The sequence below is a fragment of the Chlamydotis macqueenii genome, chromosome 3, assembly GCF_036417535.1.
Source record: "Chlamydotis macqueenii isolate bChlMac1 chromosome 3, bChlMac1.mat, whole genome shotgun sequence".
NCBI classification, from domain to species: Eukaryota; Metazoa; Chordata; class Aves; order Otidiformes; family Otididae; genus Chlamydotis; species Chlamydotis macqueenii.
The window spans coordinates 70,140,620-70,153,448 of record NC_141558.1 but is presented as its reverse complement, the minus strand read 5'-3'; the positions used below and the strand labels follow the sequence as shown (position 1 = coordinate 70,153,448).

Below are 12,829 nucleotides of genomic sequence, written 5' to 3'. Positions count from 1 at the left end.
GCACTCGAACGGGAGAACAAGGAGGGTGGAGGCAGATTAAAAAGGTGCTGTTCATCATGCAGCATTGGGCAGAGGTGTACGAAAGCAGATAAAGTACGCCAGGTTCCAGAACAAGATTTAAGTGATTTGTTTAAACCTCCCCCCCGATCACAGGACCAGGACGCAGACTCGGAAGGGACATTGAATCCCCCTGATAGCCCTGTATCTTCCCGTACTAGACAGAAATCTGCTCCGACAATCTTACAAGCACCCCTCCGGGAGGCGGTGGGGCCGGATGGCGGAACAATGTTAATTAAAGTACCCTTCTCCACCGCTGACTTGGGAGAGTGGAGAAAAATTGCGAAAGATTACAGAAGCGATCCGGTAAGTGTGGCTAAACATTTCCAGTTCATCGTAAAACAACATAATCCGGACTGGAAAGACATACAACTGCTATTAGAATACATGACTGAAACGGAGAAGCAGTTGATTTTAAAAACGGCAGGAAATCTAGCCAAGGATTATTATAAAGTTACCGGGGGAGATGTTAAGGAGCACTTCCCCCTCCAGGACCCGAAATGGGAGGTAAACAGGTCAGTACATATGGAAAGATTGCAGGAATATCAGGAGTGGATTTCGAAGGGGATGGAACGGGCAATCCCCAAGACTATAAATTGGTCAGCCTTATATGCAAATAAACAAGGTCCTTCCGAGTCTCCATCTGAATTCCTGGATCGACTGAGGGATGTGATGCGTCGTAGCACACCGCTGGACCCGGGGTCTGAGGTAGGGGTACAGCAATTAGTCTCTTTATTCCTGGGTCAGTCTACAGGGGACATAAGACGAAAGCTTCAAAAGTTGCGTCCTGCGGAAAGCAGGAATTTAGAGATATTGCTGGATGAGGCTTGGAGAGTGTTTAGTAATAGAGAAGAAGGGTATCGGCAGGGACAAAGAAGGTTGGTGGCTGTCGTTCGGGGAGATGGGGAGTGGGGAGGTAGGCGAAAGCAGCCTCGGTTGGGGTTGGAAAAGGATCAGTGTGCAATGTGCAAGGGCTTTGGCCACTGGAAAAAGGAATGCCCAAAGAACAAGAAAGAAGGCCGGAGGATCCCGGCGAATGCAAGGATAGCTAATGTGATGGAAGACTGACGGGAACCTGGGGAGTCTACCGTAGCAGATCCACTGGTTATAATTAAGCTAGGGGAAGAACAACAACAAGTAGAATTCTTAGTAGATACAGGGGCAACATATTCGGTTCTGAATCAAGCTTTGATGCCACTGGGAAATGATTATGTCATGGTAAAAGGAACGACTGGCCAAAGTGAAAAGGCATATTTTTGTAAGCCTCTAAAATACAAATTGGGAAAACAATGGGGTATCCATAAATTTTTATATATGCCCAACTCCCCGAAAGCACTTTTGGGAAGAGATCTATTGGAACAATTGGGAGCAAAGATTATATTTGAAAAAGGAGAAATTACTCTGGAGGTAAGAGATCAGCAATATATTCAGATATTGACTCTAACCTTAACCAGTCTCCCCTCAGAAGGAAAAATTAATGAGGAAATCCTAAACCAAGTGTACCCGGGGGTATGGGCTACTGATGTACCTGGAAGGGCGAAAAGTGCTCCACCTGTTGAAGTTAAGGTTAAGGAAGGCCGACGACCAGTAAGAATTAAACAATATCCCCTAAAGAAGGAAGACAGAGAAGGAATCCGGCCGGTGATAGAAAAATTTCTACAGTTAGGACTATTAAAGGAGTGTGAGTCAGAATTCAATACCCCTGTATTACCTGTTCGGAAACCCGATGGGTCATATAGGGTGGTCCAAGACTTACGGGCAGTGAATAAGATAACTGAAGACCTCTACCCAGTAGTGGCCAATCCATATACCCTGCTGACTGTGTTAACACCTGAACTAATTTGGTTTACTGTTTTAGATTTGAAGGATGCTTTCTTTTGCCTCCCTCTCCATGAAGCCAGTCAAAAATTGTTTGCGTTCGAATGGGAAAACCCTAAAAGTGGTCGGAAGACCCAGCTCACTTGGACGGTGTTGCCACAAGGATTTAAAAATAGTCCTACCAGTTTTGGGAATCAGCTTGCAAAAGACTTAGAATCCTGGGAAACCCCATCTGAGGAAGGAAAATTGTTGCAGTATGTAGATGATATCCTGATTGCCACGAAAACAGAGGAAGACTGTATGGCATGGACGGTGAGTCTGTTGAATTTCTTGGGACTCCAGGGATACCGTGTCTCCAAGAAGAAGGCCCAGGTAATGCAACGTAAAGTGAATTATTTGGGCTATGAAATTAGTGCGGGGCAGAGAACTTTGGGACAGGCCCGCAAAGAGGCAATATGCCAGACTCAGAGACCTCAGACAGTAAAGGAGTTACGGACTTTTCTGGGAATGACCGGGTGGTGCCGATTGTGGATCTATAATTATGGACTGCTTGTTAAACCACTGTATGCTCTGACAGCTACTGAGCAGAAGCACCTTGAGTGGAACAAAGAGACCGAACGAGCCTTTGAGCTACTGAAAAAGGCTCTGATGTCAGCCCCGGCCTTAGGACTCCCAGATGTGAGTAAGCCGTTTCTTCTTTTCTCCCATGAGAAACAGGGTATTGCCCTGGGAATATTAGCACAAGATCTGGGTCCATATCGACGGGCAGTTGCCTATCTCTCTAAGCAGTTAGACGCCACTGCAAAGAGTTGGCCTGGACGCCTACGGGCGGTTGCAGCTGTGATACTGAACATACAGGAAGCCCGAAAGTTTACCCTGGGCCAGAAAATGACTGTTTTGGTGTCTCATACAGTATCAGCAGTACTGGAAGCAAAGGGTGGGCACTGGCTCTCTCCACAAAGATTTCTGAGATATCAAGCTGTATTAGTAGAACAGGATGATGTGGAAATCGTGGTCACTAACATTGTCAACCCAGCTTCTTTTCTCAGCGGGAACACAGGAGAACCAGTGCACCATGACTGTTTGGAAACCATTGAAGCAACATATGCAAGCCGCCCAGACCTGAAGGATAGCCCCGTGGAAAACGGGTAAAACTGGTTCACAGACGGGAGCAGTTATGTCTTAAATGGCAATCGACATGCGGGATATGCCATCACTACCAGTCAGCAGGTAATAGAGTCCGGGCCTTTGCCCATGAACACCTCCGCACAGAAGGCAGAAATAATTGCCCTAACCCGAGCCCTGGAGTTGGCCCAGGGCAAAACTGTGAACATTTACACGGACTCAAAATATGCCTTCGGAGTTGTGCACGCACAGGGAGCAATTTGGAAAGAAAGAGGACTATTGAACTCCCAGGGAAAAAATATCAAACATGCAGAAGAAATTCTGAAGCTACTAGAAGCTGTCCAGCTCCCTGAGAAAGTGGCAATTATGCATATTAAGGCACACCAGAAAGTGAGCTCAGATTTGGAAAAAGGGAATGAGCTGGCGGACAGAGAGGCAAAACAAGTGGCCAAAACAAAGGTGAAAGTAGAAGGGGCTCTAATTCCTGATAGGCAAATCTCTCTAGAAGGTAAGCCAGAATATATCAAGGAAGATCGGAAACTTATCACAGACTTAGAAGGGTCATATAATGAAGAGGGGTGGGCTTATACCCCACAGGGAAGACTAATTATTCCCTCTTGTTTACTGTGGCACTTGATACGGGAAGAACATAGGAAAAGGCATTGGGGAGCAGAGGCTCTGTATAAACATTTAATCAGAGAAATTGTGGCTAGAAATTTATACACCACGGTGAGACGGGTGACTCAACAGTGTGACCTTTGCCTCCAGACTAACCCTAAAAATACCCCCAAACCAAAAATGGGCCAGATTGGAAAAGGCAACGGGCCTGGACAACAATGGCAGGTTGATTTTACAGAACTTCCAAGAAAAGGGGGGTATCGATATTTGCTGGTATTAACCGATACCTTTTCAGGTTGGCCAGAAGCATTCCCAACTAGGACAGCCAAGGCTCGGGAGGTAACTAAAGTATTGGTACAAGAGATAATACCACGTTTTGCGGTTCCAGCAACCATATCCTCTGATAGAGGACCACATTTTGTCTCAAAAATAGTACAACAAATTAGCCACCATTTGGGAATAGATTGGCAACTTCATACCCCATACCGCCCTCAGTCGAGTGGCCAAGTGGAGAAAATGAACCACTTAATCAAACAGCAAATTGTGAAATTGGGACAAGAAGCAAACTTGACATGGCCTCAGTCTCTCCCTTTAGCCCTTTTGCGTATAAGAACGAGACCAAGGGCAAAGGAAGGACTGAGTCCCTTTGAAATTCTGTATGGACGACCCTATGGGATACAGAGGGGGATGTCTTTGCAAGCTGGGGATGAAATTATGACTTCCTACATGGTGGCATTGAGCAAACAGCTCAATAGAATTGGAAAGCATGTAATTGGTACCCGGGGAAGAGGTCTAGATGAACCTGTGCATGATATACAACCTGGAGATTATGTATATGTAAAGTCTCTTACAGAAAAAAACTTGGAACCACAGTGGGAAGGACCATACCAGGTACTCCTCACCTCCTTTACAGCAATTAAGATTAAGAAACAGAATGCCTGGATTCACCATACTCGAGTAAAGAAGTCACCACAGAAGCTTTGGACTTCTGAAATCCAAGGACCGTTAAAACTTAGACTAAAAAGATAAGATGTGGATCAAATTCTATACGATTTTTATAGCCTCGCACGCAATGAATGCAGTGGCCTGGCGAGAAAATTGGTATGTTCAACTAATTCAAAATGTCACCAAAATTTTGAATAAGACGGATTGTTGGGTTTGCACCCAAATGCCAAGACATTCTGGTTACGAAGTGCCATTGATAGGTGTTCCATTGCCAGTCTCTTTAACCAACAGACAAAATGGTATCTTTTGGGGAAATACGGTTTTGAGGACGGATCCTCAAATTAAATGGGGTCGGGAACTGGCAATAACTATAGAGGGGGCTAATCCATTAGGGGACAGCTGTTTGGTAAGTTCGGGAAAAGGACCGTTTGTAGGAGAATACCCAAACTGCAATGATAGTCACACCTTAAATATGACGAGAGTAGATCCGGAATTTCTAGAACTCAATTATACCGGCCTCCCAACCCCACAGGGAACAGGATGGTATTGGTTGTGCGGCACAGTGGCCCGTAAGGTTTTACCCCTAGGATGGCATGGAGCATGTACATTAGGAGGTTTGATCCCCAACATTACTATTATCGACAAATTGACACCATATTCTCTACGAAGAAAACGGGAAATTGTAAATAACCCTCTCATAGACAGGCCAACCAGTTTTCATAGTTTTGCACGATGGTTCATCCCATTTCTAGGGGTCAGTGAATTGGAGAAGGCAATAATAAACATCTCGGCTGTAATAGAAACAATGGAAAATAAGACCATTGATGCTATCCTAGCACTCCGGGAAGAAGTTACTGATTTGTCAAAAATAGTGTCACAAAATCGCATGGCTTTAGATTTGTTATTAGCCTCACAAGGGGGAGTATGCACAGTAATTAATGTAGACTGTTGCATGTATGCAGACCAAAGCGGGCGGATCACTGAGGATCTCCAAGAAATCAGAAGACAAGTAGGTGTTTTACACAAAGTAACGCAAGATAATACTTCTTGGGGTTTTTCTGACTTATGGGAAAGACTGACATCCTGGTTACCCAATTTAGCGTGGTTAAAACAATTGTTCGCAATAATTATTGCACTTGTTTTTTTTATTTTTGATTATTGGAATAGCCATCCGCTGTGGATTTTGGTGTTTTAAAGGAACAGAAATTTCCTACAGCGAATGGAAAAGGAACCAATTACGACAGAAATTAGAATCTAACTAATATTTTAGGGACATTGATAGTAAAGGAATTTACTAATTTTCTAGAAAAGGGAGGACTGAGAGAAGGAGTTAAAGAAATCTTAATAGATATGGCATTGATTAATTATTGCTGTGCATCCTAAGGAATCAAGTTGATAAATAGTGCTTAATGTTTTGTTAACTACTTGCTTAATAATTTGCTAGCCATTGTGCAAACTATTTGAAGCAGAAAGTCTTACAGTTCTTCACGAAAGACAGTTCCCGGTAAGGAAGAGGGGGGTCGCTTCAAGAACCAGCTAAAACCGACCCTGCAGCTTGAATGAAAGCCAAGGGATAACTGAGTTTGCACAAGAACAAAAGGTTACTAGCGGTGACGAAGAGGAGTCACCTGCCTTCATCCTCACGACCCCCGACGACCACCACCAGGAGGCACTGCGCAAGCCCAGACAGGAGGAGTTTATGAAAATGACCCCTTGGGACTAATTTTAATACGAAGCGGGGATAGGTCATGCATATGTATAGGCGTATTGTGAAACTTTATGTATATGTAACACTTGGTTGTATAAATTTAAAGTGAGTTGCCACGTAAGGCGCGCACGGTTTTGGTGGGACTACCCCCCTGTGCTGCCCAGCGCTGAATAAACATACCTACTTTACAATCTTACAGATTGTGGAGTCCGTTTTCCGCACGTCAGTATCAAGTGATAAATGTGTGAACGAACATCATCTCTGTATGGAACAGGCTGAAATTGGGAAACTTGGCAGCAGGACAGAGATAATACCAAATACATCAGTTGGGCAAAAGTCTGTTTCTTTGAGGTTCTCTTCATATACCGGTGTGTTCAGGCTGAGGTACCCTGCATTAAATTGTTCGTTATTTTTGCATAACACTTTAAGGAACACAAAGCACTCTTCAGTTAATTACCATTCCTTTGATAACTGTGGAAAACAAAGAAAGGGTAAGTTACAGAAACTTCCGTATAATCATCTAAGAAGTCACTCAGACTAGGAAACAAACTTCTGTTGGTTTTGGTTTTTTTTTCCCTACTGCAGAACATGAAACTGCAGCAGTAATAGTGAAGTGCATGCTTCCTTGTTCTTTACACCTTCGCATTTGTATTCCTTGGCTTATCAACAAGCAGCGCCTTACAACGTAGATGCTCATCTACACAGAGCTTTCCAGGGTTTGTATGTTTCTTTTCCTGTAGCTTTCCCCTTTCTACAATTTTTTTTTTTTGCCACAAAATATTAAAAGTTTTATTTTTCCTTTTCACGCTCAAAAATCTGTTACAACCAAGCTTTGAACAGGTATCGTGACTCTCCAAGCCCTGCTGTACGGTCCCCTACCTCCTGGGACCAGGGCTCTGCTCTGATACAGGCCAGCTGCATAACCCTGGCTCAGACTCTGAGGAAACTGAAGTTGTGAGAAAAAGCTGTGAGAAGTCTGCAACTTCACCATTCTTTACTTGCAGGGCTCTGTAGCCTGAGGTAGCATTGTTGAGATGGGGATGGCTCAAGGATTCAACTTGGAAACATCATGGAAAAACATCAATGTGGAAAGGTTGATGCCTGAACACAGTGATATTAAGGAAACAGAACCTTACTTGACTCTAACTCCGCGGCATGATAGAGCAGACTTAACTGGTTCTCAACTTTGCTTCTTATTAACTACAGTTTTTAGAAGGTTGTTGAACAATTTAATTCATCTCAGGGTATCTGGAAGAGTGTAGCTTTCTGATTTCTGAGTAGCTCGCTGGACATCAGGGGGCACTGTTTCACCACCAGCAATTTAAACTAGAACAACGCAGCACTTGTCTGATGTCATACACTGGATCTCACGTTATACTTAATTCCCAGTCCTTCCTATAGATGGACATTAAATCAATTTAGTGACTTTTCAGCTTTTTATGTTATCACAGTTTGAACAAACTTTTATACATATATAGATAGTAAGACCTGGGTTTGAAAGACATGGGATTCTTACAAAATCTTATTTTGGAAAAAAAAAAAAAATTTCCATAAATGCACTGGAACTCAATTATATGAGATACATAGTTATATAGCTATCCAGTAGCTGGTCCAAAAAGGCAGCTGCAGGACAGTTTGCTTCCTTTAAACGAAAAAATAACTTAATTTTTTTCCAGTGATAGAGTTGTTTACAGATAGATAAAGAAACGTCACTGAAGAAAAACACAAGGTCAGTATTTTAATACATACTTTCTTTAAAAAAATCTTTTAATATTTGTGAAGTAGGAAAAAAATGCCTTTGGCCTCAGATATCTTCAGATACTCAGATACTTCTTGTTGTTTAAGAAAGATAAAATACCATAGCAAGGACACCTGGTATTTCTTTTCAAACAAAGTCATGAAGAAGAACCATTGGTTCTTTTAAATACAGATCATTGTTCATAATAAAATACATATTTTTCAATTATAAACTTTTCCTACTTATTGCAGAGTGTAAAATGGGGAGGAGGAGGGAGGAAGTCTCTCTTCTGCAGAGGCAACTCCTGACCTTGTCGGGGGGAACCGAGCCTCTCAATCAAGTATGTTCCAGATAAAATGCACACAGGCTGAGAGCTCAGTTCCTACGGACCATAACGAAACTGAAGCATTCATCTAAAAAGCAAGCTCTGGACATGCGGTTAGCTCTTTCAGAATAAAGGGTGCAGCAAGTCACAGAAGTTCCAGTAAATTAAAGCTGTATCCACACCTATCACCAGAAACCTGTTTTTTAAGTGGGAAGATCTTGAGAGTAAGGATTAAGATGAGTTGTGTGAAACAAATTGTTACAGCATCACGGTGCCTGGGCTAGGACTAAGCATAACAGACTGAATATGGCTTACCTGATTGATTGAGCTAGCAAATAAGGATACTGGAATGGTGCCTTACAGCTAAATCCTTGCTTTTGACAAATGTTACAGTATAATTAGAAATACAATGGTCCAACACCACTTAAGTGTATGACATTGATGTATGAATGGACAGGGAAATTGTTTTCAGCTCTGTTTACCTGAAGCACACAGCAGGGTTTTCTAATATGTAAGTCCAAGAACAGTTATTCTCAGAAATTCAGGAACTAGAAGAAAAAAAATCATTTGGAACTTAAGTAGTGAACAAGAAGTGTACTGACTAGAGTAATACAGCAAATGGTAAAAGAATGTGAAGGCTGCCAGCAAACACAGTGCATGTTTAAACATGCTGCTTCTGCATACTTCAAAACAGCCAAGTACTGTGCAGCAGCAAATCGACATAAAGTACTGGGGACGTACGTTTGAACTTGCTGTTCATTTCTACTGTAAATAGACTGATACATCCTGTATGAACTTAACTACTTCAAAACAGCCAGTGGAAGCCTTTAAGATTTATTTTTAAGGACTGGTGCTTCTGTGCTGGTTGTAAATGAAACTAAATAGTCTTATCTGAATAGTTCAAATTACTTTGTCAAAATAAATAGATGAGATAGACTACATTAGGTCTTCACCATCATGTCACAAAATGGCAAGGGATGAATGATGTATCTCTCAACACCAGTAACTCAACTCTGAGTGCATATTTTACAATAAAGGGAAAGGAGATTAACTGTACAGTACCTCTATAAGTGGGGTTTTTTTTAACCTTGTAATGTCATCCACTCTATTCTAACTTTTTAAAGTCACTGTCAATTGTATTTTGCATTGGCAAGTATTTAATAACCATGGTTATTTGTTACCCAGAGCCCATGCTCTTTCTTCATACTGCATTGTGCAAAGAGGACTAAAGAAACAGGACTCCTCTATACCACCATGACCCTGGAGCTGTTTCTTCCTGCTGCCAAGAGCACCAGGCTTGCCGAGACACAGGTGCAGGAGGAAGGAGCAGGTGTGTGTCGGCAGTGCCCAGGGCGCTGCTGGTCTACGGTGCGTGCACAGAGAGGCTGGACTGCCTACATTTGCACTGAAAAATGCAAGCTCATCAGCTTGTACTTTTATCCTCTTTCCTCTCAGAAACAGCTAGCAAACTCTAGACTTCAAAAATCTTCATGATCACAATGTAGCTGAACCAATAAAAGTTCAAGAATTTTACTTAAAAAACATTTCTATAAAATGACATTATCTGAAAATATTCCATTCACATCTAGTGAATAGCACAAACACATAGTCTCACTGATATAATATATATGCACACATTAGTACAAAAAACCCATGAAAGATCTAAGCAACTTAATATGCAGAAAATACACATATCTTTTGATCTAGGGAGATGAAAAGTAGAAAAACTTTCCTGTTTTCAAAATAATATCCTAAATTTTTCCCTGAAGGTGAGTTCAGTATTTTTTAAAACAATAACAATTTGGGTGGATGAAGAATAGGTGAGATCCTTGAAACTCTTAGCTAGCTGGCTTATGATCCTGTACTTGAGCAAAATGTGTGAATTGCTCCAAACTTTTTCATCTTATTTTCTGATTCCAAAGTTTGGATTTACCTTTCAGTTTACCAGTCACAAAATTCAGATCACAAACTCTTTCAAACACAGTATCTGTTTATTCTCTGGTTTTACACTATTGAATACAATTGAGTATTTGTCCATGTCCATAGCACCTATAATATGAAACAATAGTAGTCATTAAGACAGGACAATTTCTCCATTGTCTAGAGCCTTATTTTCATGGCATGGCATTCAGAAGACTTATCTCATGAAAGGATTAATCAAGAGTAATGTAGCTGTAATTTCTAAAGTAAGGGAAAATTATTTTCATATGCAAATATTTTGGCTCCAACCCTCTCATACTGCTAAGAAAGGAACAGCATCAAGTTCACTACTGGGAAGGCAGAACTTCAAGGATAGCCCTTTGGAGACTGAAAACAGGCAAGTTAAAATGTGAGCTGGAAAAAGTCTGAATTTTTTTTTTCATTCTCATCCAATGGTCCAGGCTCTACACAGTTAAATTAGAGTTGCCAGTTCGTTAAACATTGAACACCCCTCCCAAGAAGCAATGGGCTCTATAATTACTCCATGCAGGTCAAAAAGCTTTCTTCTTTCTCTGAGCTCAGTAATCACAAGCTGTAAAAGTTCTCTCACTCAGAGGTTGAAGCAATAAAATGACTAGTACAAGGGCTGTAAATTAAAGTGCAAAGAGAAACAGATGAACTTTGGTAACAGCTACTGCTACCTGAAAAAAAACAAGGGAAACTCATGAACTAGGAAAACAGTCACAACACAAAAGCAATTCATTTCAGCAAGAAGAAAAAAAAACAAAAACAAAAACAAAAAACATTCTGTGAGCTATGAAGCACTTAGCTCTCTTAACCCTCTCTGCTGTCCATTGTGTTATGCTAAATGGTGTTTGTGGGATGAGATTTTTCTGCTCAGCTCATGGCTGTATTTGTTCACCTTTGCTTGGGCTATGACTACACACACACAAGTTAGAGTGAAGCAAGAGTGGGTGGGGATTTCCAGCATGTTAGCTGCTCCATGGAAACTGCCTGCATGCATGCTCTGACCCTGTTTACGTTGAGGAATAAATGTCTTCTGCTGACTGCTGGGTACAGCTGTGTCCATAGGTTGTTACTGTGGGTTACCTGACATACTGTAAATCCACACCCTAGCTTGCCTTGTAGCAACCTGTATATAGAGACAGGTCTGACACAAGCAAATTTAATGGCAGACACCTACAGGTTGTGAGAAGAGTACTTAATGTGCCTTCTCATAACACCATACTGAGAGACAGGACAACTGTCTGTCTGTATAAGCATGTGCTTCGGTTCTGCCTACAGAGCAGAGATGTTGTCGTGCAATAAAACACGGTAAAAACTATTTAGGACTCTCAAACAGTTTTGACAAAGTTCCATCTGTATCCTCTTTCACAGAGGATGGCTAAAAGGGAGAAAAAAGGTTCTTAGATGCCAGAATTGAAACCATTTTAGTGTAAATGGAGCTCCTCTTACTACAACTTGCAATCATGTTTTCCTCAGAGCCCTTTCCAAACCCTACTAAACCAGTGACACATCGGGCACAGTATGAAATAGGCTTTGCCTCTCTGCTACGAAGTAGTCTGGATGAAGAGTTGTTAGGTTTTTCTTATCTAATGCTGCACATTTTAAGCAGTTCTGAATGCTGACTATAGATGTTCTAAAAAATGCTGTAGGTATAAGAGCCATGGAGATGTATTTTCAGGTCAGTAAAGACAAGGATGAGATGCCTGTTACTGACCCCACCCGCTAGAGTGAAGACTAAGCCCCAGCAGATAGATGAGGATGCCACAACGTATCAGACAGGTTGGTTTCTATAATCCTCAGACACGCAAATAGAACATACATTAATTGCATAAGCATTTCTCTCCTATGGCTACACCCTGTCTAGTTTTATGAACCTCTGAACCAACAGCCCTTCACCTCTTAGTAGATACTCTTACTTTCAGTCAAAGGTCTCCAGCCTGACAGAGAACCAAGCTGTGGGCTTCTGAAGCTGAGGACAGCTTTATGAGTGTTTGCCACTGCCTCTGACCTGATTTCCATCTCTAGTGTGCAAAACAATTTCAGCAAAATAGACAGTTATGCTTATAAATTGTGTTATTATTCAAAGAATAAAAAGTGATGACCAAGAAAATAAGAGGCCAAAATAAACAAAATGTGTAAACTAGCTTTTTTACAGTGTTCAGTAGCCAGTCAGTCTAGCAGAATGACAAGATTGCTCACTTATTTTCTTATTGGCTCTTTATTTGACCAGCTCCGTAGGACTAAAACATTCAAGCTCTCCATGACTCCAAATGTTCTCATTATTCAAATCAAGATAACAACACTTACCCATTACATAGTGGTTTTCAAACCTGCAGGAAAAATAAACTATGCAGAAGCATCAGTATTATTACACTTCTTTGAGCAGCAGCATACATTGGTTTGTGAGGGCACAGAATCTTCAGAAATGCAAGAACAGGATATTATGTATAATTTTTCAATATTCTCCTCTTCCTACAGTCCTTTCAAGGTCTCGTTCTATGCAGACAGCATACTCTGCAAAAAAAAAAAAAAAAAAAAAAAAAGTTAA

The 12,829-nt window shown here is 41.4% G+C and overlaps 1 protein-coding gene across 1 annotated transcript; it reads left to right on the top strand.

Moving 5' to 3' along the window:
• The first annotated feature begins 5,035 nt into the window (after window positions 1-5,035).
• On the top strand, window positions 5,036-5,758 carry LOC147601288 (endogenous retrovirus group V member 1 Env polyprotein-like). The gene has a single exon (XM_086744602.1). It carries the CDS (start codon window positions 5,036-5,038, stop codon window positions 5,756-5,758), a length of 723 nt encoding a protein of 240 aa, XP_086600728.1.
• The last annotated feature ends 7,071 nt before the right edge of the window (window positions 5,759-12,829 follow it).

What these genes read in the sequence shown, in the direction of transcription:
- LOC147601288 (XM_086744602.1), top strand. Translation starts at nt 5,036, where the DNA reads ATGACGAGAGTAGATCCGGAATTTCTAGAACTCAATTATACCGGCCTC.